General features: G+C 44.8%; 1 protein-coding gene across 5 annotated transcripts in view; it reads right to left on the bottom strand.

Moving 5' to 3' along the window:
- IMPDH1 (inosine monophosphate dehydrogenase 1) overlaps positions 1 to 20,451 on the bottom strand; it is a 262,916-nt gene that overhangs the window by 86,476 nt on the left and 155,989 nt on the right. For 4 of the 5 annotated variants that reach the window (XM_075345402.1, XM_075345405.1, XM_075345404.1 and 1 more), the window contains one exon: positions 6,027 to 6,075. In XM_075345402.1, the coding sequence (XP_075201517.1) occupies positions 6,027 to 6,075 (49 nt within the window). Of the gene's footprint in view, positions 1 to 6,026; positions 6,076 to 16,761; positions 16,883 to 20,451 lie in introns of all 5 variants that reach the window. The other variant, XM_075345406.1, reaches the window with a different exon arrangement.

The following is a 20,451-nucleotide window of genomic DNA, read 5'->3' as shown; positions in this document are numbered from 1 at the left end:
GCGAGCAGCACATCACGGAGGGGAGGGGAGGGGGGCGAGCAGCACATCACGGAGGGGAGGGGGAGGGGCGAGCAGCACATCACGGAGGGGAGGGGAGGGGGCCGAGCAGCACATCACGGAGGGGAGGGGAGGGGGCGAGCAGCACATACGGAGGGGAGGGGAGGGGGCGAGCAGCACATCACGGAGGGGAGGGGAGGGGGCGAGCAGCACATCACGGAGGGGAGGGGAGGGGGCGAGCAGCACATCACGGAGGGGAGGGGGCGAGCAGCACATCACGGAGGGGAGGGGAGGGGGCGAGCAGCACATCACGGAGGGGAGGGGAGGGGGCGAGCAGCACATCACGGAGGGGAGGGGAGGGGGGCGAGCAGCACATCACGGAGGGGAGGGGAGGGGGCGAGCAGCACATCACGGAGGGGAGGGGAGGGGGCGAGCAGCACATCACGGAGGGGAGGGGGCGAGCAGCACATCACGGAGGGGAGGGAAGGGGGGGCGAGCAGCACATCACGGAGGGGAGGGAAGGGGGCGAGCAGCACATCACGGAGGGAGGGGGCGTGCAGCACATCACGGAGGGGAGGGGGCGAGCAGCACATCACGGAGGGGAGGGGGCGAGCAGCACATCACGGAGGGGAAGGGGCGAGCAGCACATCACGGAGGGGAAGGGGCGAGCAGCACATCACGGAGGGGAGGGGGCGAGCAGCACATCACGGAGGGGGAGGGGCGAGCAGCACATCACGGAGGGGAGGGGAGGGGGGTGAGCAGCACATCACGGAGGGGAGGGGAGGGGGCGAGCAGCAGCATCACGGAGGGGAGGGGGCGAGCAGCACATCACGGAGGGGAGGGGAGGGGGGCGAGCAGCACATCACGGAGGGGAGGGGAGGGGAGGGGGCGAGCAGCACATCACGGAGGGGAGGGGGCGAGCAGCACATCACGGAGGGGAGGGGGCGAGCAGCACATCACGGAGGGGAGGGGAGGGGGGCGAGCAGCACATCACGGAGGGGTGGGGAGGGGGCGAGCAGCACATCACGGAGGGGTGGGGAGGGGGCGAGCAGCACATCACGGAGGGGAGGGGGCGAGCAGCACATCACGGAGGGGAGGGGAGGGGGCGAGCAGCACATCACGGAGGGGAGGGGAGGGGGCGAGCAGCACATCACGGAGGGGAGGGGAGGGGGCGAGCAGCACATCACGGAGGGGAGGGGAGGGGCACCGATCACGAGTGGGAGGGGCCGTGCAGCAGATCGGAGGGAGCGGTGGAACTATGACAGATGGAGGAGGACAGGGTGCACGATCCCTGTCCTCCTCCATCTGTCATAGTGCCACCGCTCCCTCCGATCTGCTGCACGGAGGTGAGGGGCCGGGCAGCAGATTGGGGGGAGCGGTGGCACTGTGGCAGATGGAGGGCGATGGAGGGCGGCGGAGGCAGCGGATCGGGAGGTGTGGGGGTGGGGGTGAGGGTGCGGGCAGGAGATCGGGGAGACAGGTGGCAGATCGCAGAGGGCAGCGGCGGATCGGGACGCTTTTCGTACAGTGCAATGGCAGCGCGGCAACTTCCGGGTCCCATGCTCCGGTCTCATAACAGCATGGGACCGGAGCTTGTCGCCCTGCCATTGCACTGTGTACACTCACTGTTCTCAGTGTGCTGGCGTGCTGCAGGGACAAGTGAAGCTGATGGGGGCAGTCACCGGCAACAGCTCCACTGTGATTGGAGAAAATCGGTCACAAGGCCGATCTCTCCAATCAGAGCATTGGAGCTGGGGGAGGGTGATCCAGTGAGGCCACCAGCTCCAGCCAATGGCCAGTGCTACAGCTGCACTGGCCAGGGCTGGATTTCAATGTTTCAGTCATTTTAAATGGCTGGAACATTACAGTGGCTGTGATTGGTTGAGCGGCGTTCGTCAGCCAATCACAGCCTCCGTAGGTCCGGGGAGGAGGCACCACCCCTCCTAAGGTCAGGAACAGGTCCCCTCCTCCCCGAATCTGCAGTTTTTGTTAACATATTGCAGTCACCGGAGGCTCCGGTGCCGCGATTCCGACATGACGGAAAGATCCGTCCTTGGTCGTTAAGGCCCAGGGCACAAGGACGGATCTTTCCGTCCATGGTCGTGAAGGGGTTAACAGCAAACCTGTTACCAGGTTTTTGCCACCAAATCTGAGAGTAGTATAACGTAGGGACAGAGATCTCAATTCCAGCAGTGTGTCACTTACTGGGCTGCTTTTGATAAAATCACTGTTTAATCAGCAGTAGATTATCATTAGGGGACTACTTGGTGTGCGGCAGGTGGTCCATCATATTCATGAGTTCTGTATAACTGCTAGATCTGCAGCAGAGAAAACATTGATTTTATCAAAATGACAGCAAACAGCCCAGTAAGTGACACATCACTGGAATCGGGGTCTCTGCCCTTACATTATGCTGCTCTGAGATGGGGTAGCAAAAGCCCTGGTGACAGATTCCCTTTACGTTCTAATTTCACAAAACAAAAGTTCAGCTGCAGTTTTTAGATGACCATAAGGGGGTGGTAGAGCCCGTCAGAACAGAATTTGAATTAGAAACATCAAGGCCATGTGCATAGGTTGAATATTTGGTGAGATTTTTACTTTAGTATTGATAAGCCAAAACAAGGAGTGGGTAAAATAAAATATTAATATGCCGGAGGTCTGCACACATTTATATTATACTTTTCCTCTAGGGCTACATTCCCACTATAAATATCCGTTGAGTTTTTGATGCTGCAGAATTTCTGCACCCTCTCCGGACCTTAGCTACTTGCGTTTTTAATGCTGCTTTTTGTCTGTTGGTGTGGGTCATCCTTTAAAACAGCAGTTTTGTTTCTTTAACCCCTTCAGCCCCGGGGCACTTTCCGTTTTTGTTTTTTGCTCCCCTTCTTCCGAGAGCCGTAACTTTTTTATTTTTCCATCAATCTTGCCATATGAGGGCTTGTTTTTTGCGGGACAAGTTGTACTTTTAAATGAAACCATAAGTTTTACCATATGGTGTACTGGAAAACCGCAAAAAAAATTCCAAATGCGGAAAAATTGCAAAAAAAGTGTGATGGCACAATAGTTTTTGGGATGTTTTATTCACGGTGTTCAGTATATGGTAAAACTGATGTGTGGGTATGATGCCTGAGGTCGGTGCGAGTTTGTAGACACCAAACATGTATAGGTTTACTTGTATCTAAGGGGTTAAAAAAAATTCACAAGTTTGTCCAATAAAAGTGGCGCACGTTTTGCGCCATTTTCCGAAACACGTAGCGTTCTTATTTTTTGGGATCTATGGCTCAGTGACTGCTTATTTTTTGCGTCTCGAGCTGACGTTTCTAATAGTACCATTTTTGTGCAGATGCTACATTTTGATCGCCTGTTATTGCATTTTGCGTAAAACTTGCGGCGACCAAAAAACGTAATTTGGCGTTTGGAATTTTTTTGCCACTACGCCGTTTACCAAATCAGATTAATTGATTTTATATTTTGATAGATCGGGCATTTCTGAACGCGGCGATACCAAATGTGTATATTTATTTTTTAACTCTTTAATTTTCAATGGGGGGAAAGTGGGGTGATTTGAACTTTTAGGTTTTTTTTTCTTTTTTTTATTTTTTAAAACTTTTTTTAACTTTTTTTTTTATTTTACTAGTCCCCCTAGGGGGCTATAGCGATCAGCAATCCGATCGCTATTATCCATCTGCTGATCACAGCTATACAGCTGTAAACAGGAGATACAGTCACTTTCTTTTTCCCTCTGTTCCGTGCCGAGGGAAAACGAAAGTGAAACATAGTTGCAGGCGTCATCACATGACCCTGTGCTACGATGGCAACCACCGATAGTCACGTGATCACGCACGTGACTTCCGGTGGGGGCGGCAGTAAGTAAAAAACATGGCCGCTCGCATTTAGATCTTGCTGCCAGACTTTGGCAGCAAGATTTAAGGGGTTAATGGCCGCGGGTGGAAGCGATTCCACCCGCGGCTAGCAGGCACACGTCAGCTGTTGAAAACAGCTGATATGTGTGCCGACCGCCGCCTGCCCGCGGCAGGGGGCGGGGCTTAACCGGACACGCTCCATGACGGATATACCCGTCCATGGTCGTAAAGGGGTTAAACTTCCTAGTATTGACATAATTAGGTGCAGATTACATGTATCTTTTTATACATTTTCGCTGTGTTGCATGTTGGGTTTTTTGTTTTTTTTTTAAAGCTGCGGAATTTCTGCATCTAATGCAAGTCTATAAAGGAAATTCCATACAGAAGACTCAGTGTACCCACAAAAGAAACGGACATGCTGCTGATTGGAAAAAGGCACCACAGATTAGTTCACACAGCGTAAAAACAAGAGCAGTGGACAGGAGATTTCTATAAATCCCATCCATTTTGCTGGAGTATAACTCAGTGTGGAACGTACTCAGATTGCTCCACTCCTGGTTTTGGCATACAAATACGGGAGGTTAAAAAAAAAAAAAAAAAAAAAAATCTAACCAGATGTCTGCACGTTCTCAGTCTAGTTTGTTGTACATACAGGCTACACCCAAGACCATGTGCACGCGTTGACCATGTACATCAAATTAGGGGTACTTTACACGCTGCGACATCGCTCGTGCAACATTTGGTGCTTGCTGTCGTTGCGAACATTATCGCTACGGCAGCGTCACACGCATATACATGTGCAGCGACGTCGCTGTGACCGCTGAACAATCCCTCCCTCAAGGGGGAGGTGTGTTCGACGTCATAGCAACGTCACTGCGGCGCCACTAAGCGGCCGGCCAATAGAAGCGGAGGGGCGGAGATGAGCGGGACGTAACATCCCACCCACCTCCTTCCTTCCTCATTGCCGGTGGACGCAGGTAAGGACATGTTCGTCGCTCCTGCGGTGTTACACATAGCGATGTGTGATGCCGCAGGAACGACGAGCAACATCGTACTGGTGGCAGCAGCGATATTAAGGAAATGAACGACGTGTTAACGATCATCGTTTTGGAACGATTTTGCGATCATTGATCGTCGCTCATTAGTGTTACATGCTGCAATGTTGCCACCAGCACCGGAAGTGCGTCACTAACAACGTGACCCCGACGATATATCGGTAGCAATGTCGCAGCGTGTAAAATACCCCTTAGACTAAGGCCACATGCACACATTGCGTATTTGGTGAGGGGTTTTTTTTCCCCCTCAGTATTTGTAGCCAAAACCAGGAGTGGGACAATCAGAGGAAAAGTACAATACAAACATGTGCACCACTTCTGTGTTATTCACACTCGCCTGGATTTGGCTTACAAATAGAGGTAAACACTCACCAAATACTCAATGTGTGCACGTGGCATAAACAGAAGCATAACTATTCTATAATGGATAATCTCACAACAAATCTAAGCTTTGGTTCAGATGATTCGCTCTTTGCTTGGAATGTTGTAGGATTTTCAGTAAATGGTTAGGGTTCTGGCTCAAAGGCAAACTTCACACATCTGCATTTCTTGGACCAGAAGAATATAAAAATCATGGTGCTCACACAATTAGTTGAATTATGAATAACATGACTATCATATCCTTAGGAGAAAACCGTGGCAGGTCTCCTGCCCAGAGCCCACAGCTCCAGGTGAGTTTATTTGGGATAGGAGCCCCACATCCCATTTCGGTTTAGAAATATCTGTTTGTACATGGCCCATGAAGTGTGGATGTGTGATGCTGGCCCTGGATTAGAGTCAGTTAGTGCTGGCTTTAAACATTTCAAGCTGAGGGCAAATTAACGCTTACATTTCCTACACGAGATTATCGGTTACAGAAATGTGAGCGTTGCCAAATGATCTTAAGTGCTCAGTAGAGCCATTTCACTCCGGAAATCATTTGATTAAGAACCTGCCGTTATACTAGCTTGTTATCAATAGTGGGGCGGTTCTGCTGTCCTCAGCTGGACTGTATGACTTGCACAAGGGACACAATTTTATTTAGTCACCACATAGTTCTAGACTTGTTGGAGACAAACTAGAAAAATTAATATACACATGGTATAACCTTATGGGCCCTAAGATCACTCACCACTTCATCTGCAGTAAAATCAATAAATCCAGGAAGAATCAAAAAGTCACTGAAAAAGAAACGAGAGATATGAGCAAACCACTTTATTACTTCCGCACCGGCACAGCATGCTTGCAAAAATTACATAAAAAATCAGAAATATCAAATCTAATGCTATGTGCACACGTATGCGCTCTGCACCGCACCGAAAAGGTGCACTTCAGAGCGCAGCTGAAAAGCTCCGTTCTGAAGCGCATGGTGCCGGCGAGAACGTGCGCTCTGCCTGCAGCTCCTGCCATAGACAGAGCAGGGGCTGCCGGCAAAGCGCACGGAAGAAGTGACATGTCACTTCTAGAACGCAGCGCATCGGGCAGCAGCCGAAGTGCTGCGCTCTAAGACGCCACGTGCGCACGGCCCCTGCACAATCTCCACAGATTATGCAGGGGACGCAGGACGCATGCAGTTACGCTGCGCTACAAAGCGCAGCGTAACTGCATGTATTTACGCAACGTGCGCACATAGCCTAACAATTCCTCTGTAGACAAGACTCCAAACCATTGGTATTATCCCTTACCTGATTAATTCTAAAGCATTTCTCCTAAAGTAAAATCTATTCAGCTAGGATACCAACAAAGAAGCTTTATCTAGGACCCGGCACAACCATGTCAGGGACCTAGTAAGATCACTTTCCACTGCTGATGTTGCGAGGCACAAAACAGGAGCTTTGCTCACCAACACAATGAAAACATAATCATATTATTACCAACCACTTATCTTTGAGAAGTTACCAAGACATTTTAAAAAGAGTAACTAATATATAAATTTTGTTTAGGCACCTTAAAAGAGAACCTGTCACCAGGATTAAACCTATTAAAGGGGTTGTCCACAACTAGGACAACCCCCTTCTGATTCAACGTCTCCCCCAGGTAAAATAAAAAAAGCCTAAACTCGCCCGGCATGGTTCCAGTGGTCCCCGGGGCCCACGTGTCAGCCAATCACCACCGGCTTCTATCTCCCCACCTTCTGACAAATTATTCAGTTAACAAGTAGTGAGCACTGCAGCTGCGGCACACTCCCAGCTGATTGCTTCTGTGTCCGAAGGTGGGGGAGACCGAAGACAGTTTGTCACATGAGCCCCAACACCACTGGAACTACACTGGTGGGTATGAGGAATTTAAATTTTACCTGGGAGAAAAGGGAATCAGAAGGGGTTGCCTTAGTAGCGGTCAACTCCTTTAAAAGTAAAAAAGGTATGGCCATAATGGCCCTTCTATACTGATTTAATGGAGAAGTATGAAAATCCGTAGCCTGGTTCTTGTTTAAGTCACCTTAAAAGTCTTTGTGCAATAGCCAATTCATGCATCGGGGCAGGACTGTGGGTAGGGTCTTCAGCTCAGCATGGGCCCTCCGCATTTGCACGATCCTCGCTTTTCGAATTTCGTGCTCGCACCATCCTTGCCGTAGACAGTGCTTAATAAATAATAATAATATATCTTCCGACATTCTCCAGCAAGATGGACCAGAGGTAGAGCAAGCTCAGATTAACTTCTGGAAGTCTTCAGTAACATGGCACTAGTAACATGGCGCATGCACAGATTGAGATCTCTGCTAGTCTTTGAGCATAGATCCCCAATCTGTGCATGCGCCATCTCAGTCGCCATTTTGGCTGGTCCACAATAGAGTCAAAGACTCTACCTACAATCCCGCCCTGATGCACAAAGAGGCTATTGCACGAAAACATCTAAGGTTAAACAAGAACCAAGCAACAGATTTTTACACTACACTTATCCATTAAAATCAATACAACAGGGCCATTATTGCCATACTTAACCTGTCATCAGGATTTAACCTTTTAAAGTATCTCTTTAATTTCCTGTTGATCTGGGTCCCATGAATCGCTCAAAAGACCGGAGAATGTGGCGCTCAGGACACAGGGATGTGTAGAGTATAGCTTCTGTAGAAAGCATATGACATATTGAATCCATACTCTGCTCGGTACATGGCTGCTTCCTGAGTGCACACTTTTTAGTGGTCTTTTAGGCTCTGTGGGGGGGACCCAGACTCCACCGATCTGCTAGCAAGTAATATATATATATATATATATATATATATATATATATATATATATATATATATATATATATATATATATATATATATATATATATATATATATATATATATATATATATATACACACGTTTGCTGTTAAACTGGCTAAGTTAAGTATATGGTCTCTGGTTCAGATGTCCTGACATAACATGGGCGCTGCTTCCAGTGAAATTAACTTACACAGTGTAACACAAAGTGGGGTTAATGGTTGGCTATATCCAATTTCTGATACATGACAGAAGCAGCCTCACAACGGCACAGAATGTACAACACCAAGGATTACAATTATTAGACAAAGATATGCCATCAGCATCAAGCTAGAAGAAAGCAGATGGGCTTCAACAGCAGACTGCCAATCCCTAGCTGCTGACTAATCTCTGGAAATACTGACTTACCTAATGCAAATGCAATCAACAACTGCAAGAGGATTCTGTCTACAGGAGGGAATTCTAGTACATAGACATAAGACTTAAGGTTATTCCCCACATCATAATGTGGCTTTATAATAATGTACACATTTATACATTTTTTGCCAGTATAACTAATTTTACAATCTACACCGGTTTGCACATATCACCTCCCAAAGGAGGCACTTCCAACTGCAAATCGGATCCAACCTTTATATCCACTGCTCCTAGCCTACCGTGCAGTCTCTTAGCTGGCACCCAACACAGACACTATGCCCCTGTACACAACTTTGCCATCCCAATTCTATCTCCTGCGTGAGATTATTTTTATATTATATATATTTATAATATATATATATATATATATATATATATATATATATATATATATATATATATATATATAAAATAAATATATATATAAAATATATATATATAAATAAAATATATAATTATATATATATTTTATTTATTTATTATATAAATATATATATATATATATATATATATATATATATATATATAAAAAAAAATATATATATATATATATATATATATATATATATAAAAAAAATATATATATATATAAAAAAATATAAATATATATATTTTATTATATATATATATATATATATATATATAAATAAAATATAAATTATATATATATATATATATAAATAAAATATAAATTATATATATATATATATATATATAAATAAAATATAAATTATATATATATATATATATATATATATATATATATAGAGATATATATATAGAGATATATATATAGAGATATATATATAGAGATATATATATAGAGATATATATATATATATATATATATATATATATATATATATATATATATATATATATATATATATATATATATATATATATATATATATATATATATATATATATATATATATATATATACACACATACATACATACATACATACACACACACACACACACACACATACATACACACACTAATTATAATATATATATATACACACACACACACACACACACACACACACACATATAAACACACACGTATATCTATATATCTGTGTATATACATACATACATACATACATATATACACATATACATATACACACACGTATATCTCTATCTCTCTCTATATCTCTATCTATACACACACACACACTTTTTTTTTTTTTTCTTTTTACATTGTTGCTCCATTGGCTGGTTTTCAGCAGGGGTCAATTGTCCTTCACTGTTCCACGATAACAGCTTATAATAACTAGGCTCTGAAGAGAAAGTGTTTGATGCCCGTAGCAGTGGATTATCTTCTGCCAAATGCATCAGCAACAGGTAACAAACAGCTCAACATGGCAACTAGAGAGTAAACCGCCTAGAGGTTGTGAAGTGCATGTGGGCTGCTGGGTCGATGTGTGAAAACCAAGGGGATGAAGATTTAATATTCATGTACAATATTATAATCCCAAAATAAGAAAATAAAAAAAAAAAAACCCTGATTGGAATAGGCAAGGGTTAACGATCTAGCTGCTATGTGGAATAATAATGAAGTATATGAAGAATGTGATCTTTATTTCTATGTATTTCGAAGGCTCTGCTCCATCACATGTGATTTTTTTTTCCCCTAATGAAGGAGCTGAGCTTCCGAAACGCGTAGATGATCACATTCTTCATACAGTGGCATGTAAAAGTTTGGGCACCCCTGGTCAAAATTACTCTTATTGTGAACAGTTAGGCAAGTTGAAGATGAAATGATCCCAAAAAGGCATAAAGTTAAAGATGACATTTTCTTTGTATTTTAGGCAAAAAAGGAATACCGTATATACTGGCGTATAAGACGACTTTTTACCCCCTTAAAATAATGGCTACAGTGGGGGGTCGTCTTATACGCCGGATATATACCTGGGTGCTGTAGTGCGCCGCTCCACTCCGTTCCACGCTTGGATTCTGCCTCCATAGCGACGAGGGAGGAACTTCCTGTCACCGCTGCTGAATGGCAGAGCGCTGGCCAATCAGAGGCAAGCAGCTCTGCCTTGACGTCAGCGCTCTAGCAGGGAAGTTCCTGCCTCGTCGTTATGGAAACGCGATACACAGCCCGGCCCCGTACTGGTATATCATACAGCATATATACTGGTATATATACAGCGGATATATAGCGTATATATAGCAGGGGGCCGCACTGTGAGGAGGTGTTTTTTTTTTTCACTGTCCAGTATAACCAATAGGATTAGTGCAGTAACGCCAGATTCCCCTCGCATCCATGCAGGGACATTAATGAAGAGCTTACATGCTGGCCCCTGCACTAATCCTATTGGTTATACTGGACAGTAAAAAAAACACCTCCTCACACAGTGCGGCCCCCTGCTCTTAGCATACTGAAGCATACTGAACGGGGGTAGTCTTATACAGTGAGTATATCCCAAATTCTATATTTTTAGGGCAGAAGTTGGGGGTCATCTTATACGCCCAGTCGTCTTATACGCCGGCATATACGGTAACTGTTTTCATCTTTTACATTTAAAATTTAACAAAAAGGAAAACTGGCCGATGCAAAAGTTTGGCCACCCTTGGATATTTGTGCGCTCAGATAGCTTTGACCAACAATTCAGACTTTAATTAGCCTGTTAAGGCTATGGCTTGTTCACTGTCCTTTTAAGAAAAGGTCAGGTGATGCAAATTTCATTGCTTTATAAAAACCCAGCCTCCTCTAACATTGTGCCAAAAACAGCAGCCATGAGTTTTTCCTACGCAGCTGCCTAGCACTCTGAAAATGAAAATGAAAATAATGGTGGCCCATAAAGCAGGAGAAGGCTTCAGGAAAAGATCAAAGTGTTTTCAAGTTGCCCTTTCCTTAGTTTGAAATTTAATAAAGAAATGGAAGTTACCAGGAACAGTGGAAGTCAAAATAAGGTCTGGAAGATCAAGCAAAATTTCTGTGAGAGCTGCTGGTATGATTGCTAGAAAAGCAAATCAGAATCCCTGCGTGACTGCAAAAGACCTTCAGGAAGATTCATCACATTCTAAATTGTGGTATATTGCTGTTCTTTTCAGAGACACATGCACAAATATGGTCTTCAAGGAAGAGTCATCAGAAGAAAACCTCTCCTCCATCTTTCACCATAAAATTCAGCATCAGACATATGCAAAAGAACATCTAAACAAGCCTGATGCATTTTGGAAACAAGTCCTGTGAACTGATGAGGTTGAAATATAACTCTTTGGTCACAACCATCAAAAGGTATGTGAGGGAAAAAAAAAAAAAAAAAAAAAAAAAAAAAAAAAAAGGGCATAGAATTTCTGGAAAATAATAATACCGCCAACCATTAAGCATGGGGCTGGATGAATCAAGCTTTGGAATTGTGTTGCAGCCAATGGCACAGGTAAAATTTCACAGGTAGAGGAAAGAATGGATTCAATGAAGTTTCAACAAATTCTTGATGCAAACATAAATCCATGTGTAAAAAAGCTAAAGTTGAAAAGAGGATGCAGTCTACAAATAGATAATGATCCTAAACACAACTCAAAATCCATAATAGACTACCTCAAAAGTCGCATGCTGAAGGTTTAACAATGGCCGTCACAGGACTCTGATCTGAAATCAATGAAAATCTGTGGCTAGACCATAAAAGAGCAGTGCATGCAAGACGAGCCAGGAATCTCACAGAACCAGAAGACTTTGCCAGGGAAGAATGGATGAAAATCCCTCAAACAAGAATTGAAAGACTCTTGGCTGCCTACAAAAAGTGTTTACAAGCTGTGATACTTGCCAAAAGGGGCACTACTAAATACTAGCAATGCAGGGTGCCCAAACTTGTGCATCAGTCCACTGTTATTTTTTGCCAATTTTAAAATGTAAAAGATAAAAATTAAAAAAAATTTTTTTTGCCTAAAATACAAAGGAAATGTTTCATCTTTAACTTTATGCCTTGTAAACATCATTTCATCTTCAACTTGCTTAAGGCTAAGTTCACACATCCTGTGTTTTGCATCAGTCACAATCCGTAGCCTTGAGGAATTACGGAATCCTGCAAAATATTTTGCAGGAATCCTGTATTTCCCCATAGACTTCTATTAGTGACGGATTGCGACTGATGACCCTGCGTTGCATCCGCTGCGTCGCGGTCCGTCGTTTTTGACTGACCGCCGAGCGGGGAGCAACGCAGAATGTAACGTTTTTCGGGCCGTCAAAATTAACGCGCCGCGCAGGAATCCGTCGCCATCCGTCAAGCTTGTAATGCATGTCTATGGTGCTGGATTCCGTCGTAATCCGTCTTACAACGGAATCCAGCGCAGGATTCCGTCATGCTCTACTGAGCATGCCCAGCATGCTTGGCACGCCCACTGGGCTGTCCCAAACACAGACGGATCATGACTGATCCGTCAAAAAACGGACGCACAGCGGATGTAACGGACGCAACTGATCCGTTTTTTCACAGGATTCCTGTGAAAGGAATCCTGTGAAAAACACATCAGTTGCATCAGTTGACATCTTGAAAATGACTGATCCGTTGCGGACGGACCTGACGGATTGAAAACACAGGATGTGTGAACTTAGCCTAAGGGGAGAAAGCAAAAGTCATTTCTCATAAGTGACTATACAGACGAAACAGCAGGAGCTCACAGCTGCTGCCTGGTGAGGCAATACAGGAGTGAGTGTTTCTGCCAGAGTCTCCAGCCCTCTGTGCTCATCACGAATCAAGTCAGTGACGTATGGAGGTTTATGATGACGTCACAGGACTGGTGACATGGGGGAAACACTGTGATAAAATAAGGAAATGAACGCGCGACCTATTCTAACCACTAAGGCTTATGTGTACACAGTGCTTTTGCCCCAAAACTGCATGCCTATCCTGATGCCAGCAAAGTCAATGACAATTCTGAAGTGTTGTGCACATGTTGCTTATGGGTACAAAAGGAAGGGGGGGGGGAAACACACACACAACCATGCAAAAAATTTGTGATTTTTACTGCCAGGAGATGCAGAGGTTTCTGCAACCAAAATACTCAGCGTCTGCACGCTGCCTTAAAGGTTTCCAAGCAATGTTGTTTTAATGCTTCTTTTGTGGTTGCTTTTGCACCGTTTTTACAGGTGGAGTCCTTTCTGATGAGCTTTTTCACATACCCTTGGAGTTTCATCTCAGCTTGTGCTCCAAAACCTCCTAAAGAAAGAACAAAAAAGCCTCCCATCGACCTTGAGCATGCCCCTACCCTAGGGTTTTCTTTTTTCAGTGCTGTAATTGAGAGTTTCATTTAAAAGCGACAGTACAGGGTTAGGCCCGTTTCAGATGTCAGTGTTTGTTATGTTTGTGCTTTTTTTTTTTTTTTTTTTTTATACGTACCAGTATCGACATACGCAGACCCATTATAGTCAATGGGTCTGCGCACACATCAGTGATTTTTCACTGACCGTGTCTCTGTGCGGTGTACACGCGTGTCCGTGATTGCCGCACGGAGACATGTCCGCTTTTTTCTGGCATCACTGATGTCCCACGTACCACGCAGTGGTGTGATCCGTGAAACACGTACCATAAAAACACAGATATTTACAATAATAAACATTTTCAACTCACCTTTCCAGCGACGCTCTGTGCAGCCTGTGCTCTCTGCAGCTTCCTGGCCGGCTCATGAATATTCATGAATGCAGTCAGAGCCGACCCAGGAGTACCTGCAGAGAGCGGCAGGCGGACGCTGCAGAGCCGAGGAGTTCAGCACCATTGAGAGCAGGAGCAGAGGCAGGTGAGTAATGTCCATGTGCAATTACGGATTGCACGTGGACAACCACCGTGTGCCATGAATCATGGAACACATGCATGTTTTACACGTCAGTGAAGAACATCTGTGTTTTTCACCAACGTGTGAAACGGGCCTTAGAAGAAGTGCATGAGTACATGTACAGCGCTGGTTTAGGAGGCCAAAATGACATGACCGGTTCCCTTTAATTAAATAGAAAAAAATATGCTATGCTGTGATTTATCTGTAGAGACCCTAAGCAAAAAGCTCTTTTAGTAAAACCAATACATACATTACTAAAAAGTCCTAATGTTTAGATATTCAGTCGTTATTAACTTTAATGTTAGGTCATCAAAATAACATCCAAACAGGCTTTGCTGTCAAAATACAAGAGAATAACACTCTACTTAATGCACTATAATTTTCCAGAGGAAGCTTTAAAGAGGGGATTATATTTCAAGTTGAGCTCTTACAAGACAGAAATGGTTATTTCCTGCTTCCCCCTCAATTAAATAATGCATGGCCAAATAAGAGTCAGCGGGCAGTCATACTGCGCACACCACGACAGGATGCAGGGCTGGTCCTGCCATATGGCAGATTGTTAACCTATCCAATGCAGAAACTCACAGACCCACATCTCCATCTTTTAACCCATTTTAGTATCAGGCATTATGTGGTGTCCCTGTGCAGTTCAGGGGGGGGGGGGGGGAGTAATCTGATATGTCTTCTAGCCTCCCATCACCCAGTCGCCACTTTTAGGTGCCATGTGTAAAGTGCTCGACTCTGACAGCTGGACACCATCCAGCGATAGTAAAACCAGTGTAATATGGTTTCTGCCTGCATTTATTACAATAGAGAACACATCAGTACTAATTCCTCCACAGTCCAGACAATCCAAAAACAGACCACATGATCAGCGGGCACCTGGCTGTATGTTAGAGAGGCTCAAAAGCCATCAGATTGAAAGAATTGTCACAAATTAAAGACCTGTGTTCTGCAAATAAACCCCTGAGTTCCAGAAAAAAACATATAAAATATATATCTATATCTCTATCTAATCTACTATGCGACTATGTAATGATCAGGACCCACATTGGTCCTCACTGCATTGCTAGGGGGATGATAAACAATCAAGATATACAAATGTGAATCCATCCACTATTGTATATTTGTCGGCAGATTGATCATCGTTATTGGACACAGTGATGACAGCCAAACACCAGTAACAGATCACTCAGCAAAACATGTCCATGTGCACCCTGCAAGAGCTTTAAAATGGGTATTGTGCCAGCTAACATTTGTGAAGTGCCTTTTGGGTTAGAGTCAATAATAACTTGGGGGTTTACACAGACCGACTGGCGGGGTCTTAACAATTGTTACCAATTGGTGGTCGTTTAATTGTCAGATTACACAGGCAGACCGCTGCAAAGAATGCTCACCGAGTGATTTGTAACCAATCGCACAGGCTGCCACTGTTCTCGGCAGTACAAGTCCACCTTACACAAGGTGATCCACCCCTGAGGATATCGATCTTTTGAGCTGTACAATAACGGTCTGGTTGGCTGGAAAATAAGGTGATCAGCAGCCAGTTTACACCACAAGATAATCATAAAGGGACCATTCTTAAAAGGGAACCTGTCACCAGTTTTTTGCCCTATAAGCTGCGGCCACCACTAGTCTGCTCTTGTATACACCATTCTAACATGCTGTATATAAGAGCCCAGGCCTCTGTGTAGAACGTAAAAAACACTTTATAATACTTACCTAAACCGGTCGCTGCGGAGGGTGTGGCTCAAATGGGCGTCTGACCTCCGGTGCCTCCTCTTTCGGCCATCTTCGTCCTCCATCTTCTGAAGCCGCGGTGCATGACGTGTCCGACGTCATACACACTTGCTGGCATTCAGGTCCTGAGCAGGGCAGATCAAAGCATTGTAATGCTCATGCGCGGGACCGACGAGTGTGTATGACGTAGGACACATGCACACAGGCTTCAGAAAGAGGACGAAGATGGCTGAAAGGAGGCGCCGGCACTGGAGGACGAAGACGCCCATTTGAGCCACATCCACCACAGCGACCAGTTTAGGTGAGCATTATAAAGTGTTTTTTTTATGTTCTACACAGCGGCCTGGGCTCTTATATACAGCATGTTAGAATGCTGTATATAAGAGCCCGGTGGTGGCCGAAGCTTATAGGGCAAAAAAAACTGGTGAGTGGCAAGAGGTTCCCTTTAAGAACACTGGTTCAAGATAATCTTTCCGTGTAAATGCAGCATTAGGCAGACTATGCCGATTCCACAAGCAATATTGTTTTTTGATAATTCAGTTTGAGAGAAAAAAAAATAAATTATGAGACAAACAAAATGAAAGTGTGATTCTATCTATAGATCATGTACATTTATTCCATTAGTGCGAATACAAAAGATGATTGTTATATGCTGGCAGCGGAATACACATCATGAAAGTGATAAGAGAATAGAAAGGAAACACTTGCCATTCTGGATTCTTTAGTAACAAAGCTGGAGTTGTAACCTCACTGCTGGCTCTACTGTCCCGCTCCATTATCGGCTTAACATGCAGGCAACCGTGATAGATTTACACCTATTTATTTTGATCTGGAATATGGGAGGAGAAGGGTCACGGTTACAGACGTTCCTTCCTCTTTGATCAAGTATTTTATAAAGATTATTATTAGTGATGAGTGCATACCAAATATTCATGTTATTGGTACCGAATACCTAGTACTATTCCAGTATTTGTCACAAATAACTAACCTAATGCAAGTCAATGGAGAACACAAGCATTTTTCTGGGAAATCTTCAAGAAATATGCTCAGGATCCCCATTGTCTTTCATTAGGTCGTTAACCCATGACGGATACTGAAGTAGTACTAGGTATTCTTCACCAATAATCTGAACATTTAGTATCTGCCCATAGTGATAAGTCAGTATTTCTAGGTCTTACTGACTGTGATATGAATGCATAATTCTAATCTCTAAATCCATGCCTCTACAGAGCAGTAAAACTTATCCAGAAAGCTTTCACCTCTCACTCCCCCTCTCAAAAAAAAAAAAAAAAAAAAAAAAAGAAGAAAAAAAGAGGGGCGGGGGGGAGGAGGGAAAGAGACCTTATGGGGAAGGCTCAATGACTAACTCTGCAAGTCTGTTACCAGGACAGCTGTATTATAATCTCCCGTATGTTTTGTCGTGTAGGCTTCATAGATTGCTAAAATTCACATAAAAAAAAAAACAAAACAAAAACTCACCATATATTATATCAAGCTTGTTCAGAGCTTTTAGCATACATAGAGTGTGTGTGTGTGTGTGTGTGTGTGTGTGTGTGTGTGTGTGTGTGTGTGTGTGTGTGTGTGTGTGTGTGTGTGTGTGTGTGTGTGTGCACATATACAGTACAGACCATAAGTTTGGACATACCTTCTCATTCAAAGAGTTTTCTGCATTTTCATGACTCTGAAAATTGTAGATTCACATTGAAGGCATCAAAACTATATAATTAACACATGTGGAATGAAATACTTAACAAAAAAAGTGCGAAAAATTGAAAATATGTCTTATATTTTAGGTTCTTCAAAGTAGCCACCTTTTGCTTTGATTACTGCTTGGCTCACTCTTGGCATTCTCTTGATGAGCTTCAAGAGGTACTCACCGGAAATGGTTCTCACTTCACAGGTGTGCCCTGTCAGGTTTAAAGGGAACCTGTCATCAGAAATTTAGCTTGAAACCTAAAAGTTTCCCCTTCTGCAGCTCCTGGGCTGCATTCTAGCAAGGTTCCTGTACTTTTTTGTGGCCCCTTTTAAACCAAATTAAATACTTTATAAACTTGTACCTTTTGCTATGCAAATTTTATAAATTATCCATGGGGGCGGGCTGCCTGGTGTCAGTTACTGTCCTCCTGCCGATTTACGCCGCCCCCAAAGCTGAATTTCATACCTAAGGACGCCGACCCTGGGCGCCGAGGTCCCGCGCATGCGCTGTGGGATTGTGCAGTGTGTGCACGTGTGACCGCTGGTGACGTTTTGCGCAGGCACGAGGTTATGGGCGGCGCTGTGATTGTCCTCAGCAAGTGCCGCCGATAACCTCGTGACCGCACTTTCCCCTCTTCCTCAGCGTTCTGCGCAAGCGCTCGCTGGCCAGATTACCCGACGTCACCTCTTTCCCATCTTGCCCTGCTGCAGGGTAAGATGGGAAGGAGGTGACGTCGGGTCATCTGGCCAGCGTGCGCTTGCGCAGAACGCTGGAGGCAGTGGGGACAGAGATTATGGGCGGGCACATCTACGAGATTATGGGCGGGCACTTGCGATGCAATCACAGCGCCGAACATATCTCGTGCCTGTGACACACGTCACCAGCAGTCCTGGCGTGGGCGGCACCTCGGGCGCAGTGGGCGGCGTCCTGATGTACGAAATGGAGCGTGCGTGGGGGGGTGGGGGGGGGGGTGGCGGCGTCAATGTGCAGGAGGGACAGTAACTGACACCAGAGAGCCCGCCCCCATGGATAATTTACAAGATTTTCATACAAAAGGTACAAGTTTATAAAAGTATTTAATTTGGTTTAAAAGGGGCCACAAAAAGTATAGAAACCTTGCTAGAATGCAGCCCAGGAGCTGCAGAAGGGGAAACTTAGGTTTCAAGCTAAATTTCAGCTGACAGGTTCCCTTTAATAAGTGGGATTTCTTGCCTTATAAATGGGGTTGGGATCATCAGTTGTGCAGAAGTCTGGTGGATACACAGCTGATAGTCCTACTGAATAGACTGTTAGAATTTGTATTATGGCAAGAAAAAAGCAGCTAAGTAAAGAAAAACGAGTGGCCATCATTACTTTAAGAAATGAAGGTTAGTCAGTATGAAAAATTGGGAAAACTTTGAAAGTGTCCCCAAGTGCAGTGGCAAAAACCATCAAATGCTACAAAGAAACTGGCTCACATGAGGACTGCCCCAGGAAAGGAAGACCAAGAGTCACCTCTGCTGCGGAGGATAAGTTTATCAGAGTCACAAGCCTCAAATCGCAGGTTAACAGCAGCTCAGATTAGAGACCAGGTCAATGCCACATAGAGTTCTAGCCGCAGACACATCTCTAGAACAACTGTTAAGAGGAGACTTTGTGCAGCAGGCCTTCATGGTAAAATAGCTGCTAGGAAACCACTGCTAAGGACAGGCAACAAGCAGAAGAGACTTGTTTGGGCTAAAGAACACAAGGAATGGACATTAGACCAGTGGAAATCTGTGCTTAGGTCTGATGAGTCCAAATTTGAGATCTTTGGATCCAACCACTGTGTCTTTGTGCGACGCAGAAAAGGTGAACGGATGGACTCTACATGCCTGGTTCCCACCATGAAGCATGGAGGAGGAGGTGTGATGGTGTGGGGGTGCTTTGCTGGTGACACGGTTTGGGATTTATTCAAAATTGAAGGCATGCTATTGCATCCGGTTTGCGTTTAGTTGGACCATCATTTATTTTTCAACAGGACAATGACCCCAAAGGCTAAGTTCACATTTCCGCTAAAATCTATCAGTCACAATCCGCTGCTCTTGTAAACAGCGGAATCCGTTTAGCGGATTCCGCTGCTCCCATAGACTTGTATGAGCAGCGGATTGTGACTGATGATGCTGCGTTGCACCCTCCGCCCGACTGATCAGTCGTGGAACGACTGACCGCCGGGCGGGAGGAACGCAGCATGTAACGTTTTTTGAGCAGCGAGATCCGTCGGATTTCGCTGCGCATGCTCTCTGGCTCCCTGCACACGTCACCAGCTTTGGTTGGTTACCCGATATTTACCCTGGTTACGGTGCAAGGAGCCAGCGCTAAGCGGTGTAGGCCCGTAACCAAGGTAAATATCGGGTAACCAAGGTAAACATCGGGTGCTTTGCTGTTACCCGATATTTAGGCTGGTTACGTGTGCAGGGAGGCCGACACCTCCCCGCTCGGCCCCGCCCCCTCCCGCACTCCGCACATGTATGTACACACACACACACACACCTGTCCCCAGCCATGCAGACAAGCACTGACACCCTCGTCTGGCCCCGCCCCCTGCTCGGCTCCGCCCCCTCCCGCACTTTGCATGTGCACACACACACATACATACATACATACATACATGCACATATACACACTCACTCACACATACACTCACCTGTCCCCAGCCATGCAGACCGCAGCACTTCTACTGA

The sequence above is a fragment of the Anomaloglossus baeobatrachus genome, chromosome 4 (genome assembly GCF_048569485.1).
Source record: "Anomaloglossus baeobatrachus isolate aAnoBae1 chromosome 4, aAnoBae1.hap1, whole genome shotgun sequence".
NCBI classification, from domain to species: domain Eukaryota; kingdom Metazoa; phylum Chordata; class Amphibia; order Anura; family Aromobatidae; genus Anomaloglossus; species Anomaloglossus baeobatrachus.
This window is presented reverse-complemented; position numbering and strand designations above follow the sequence as displayed.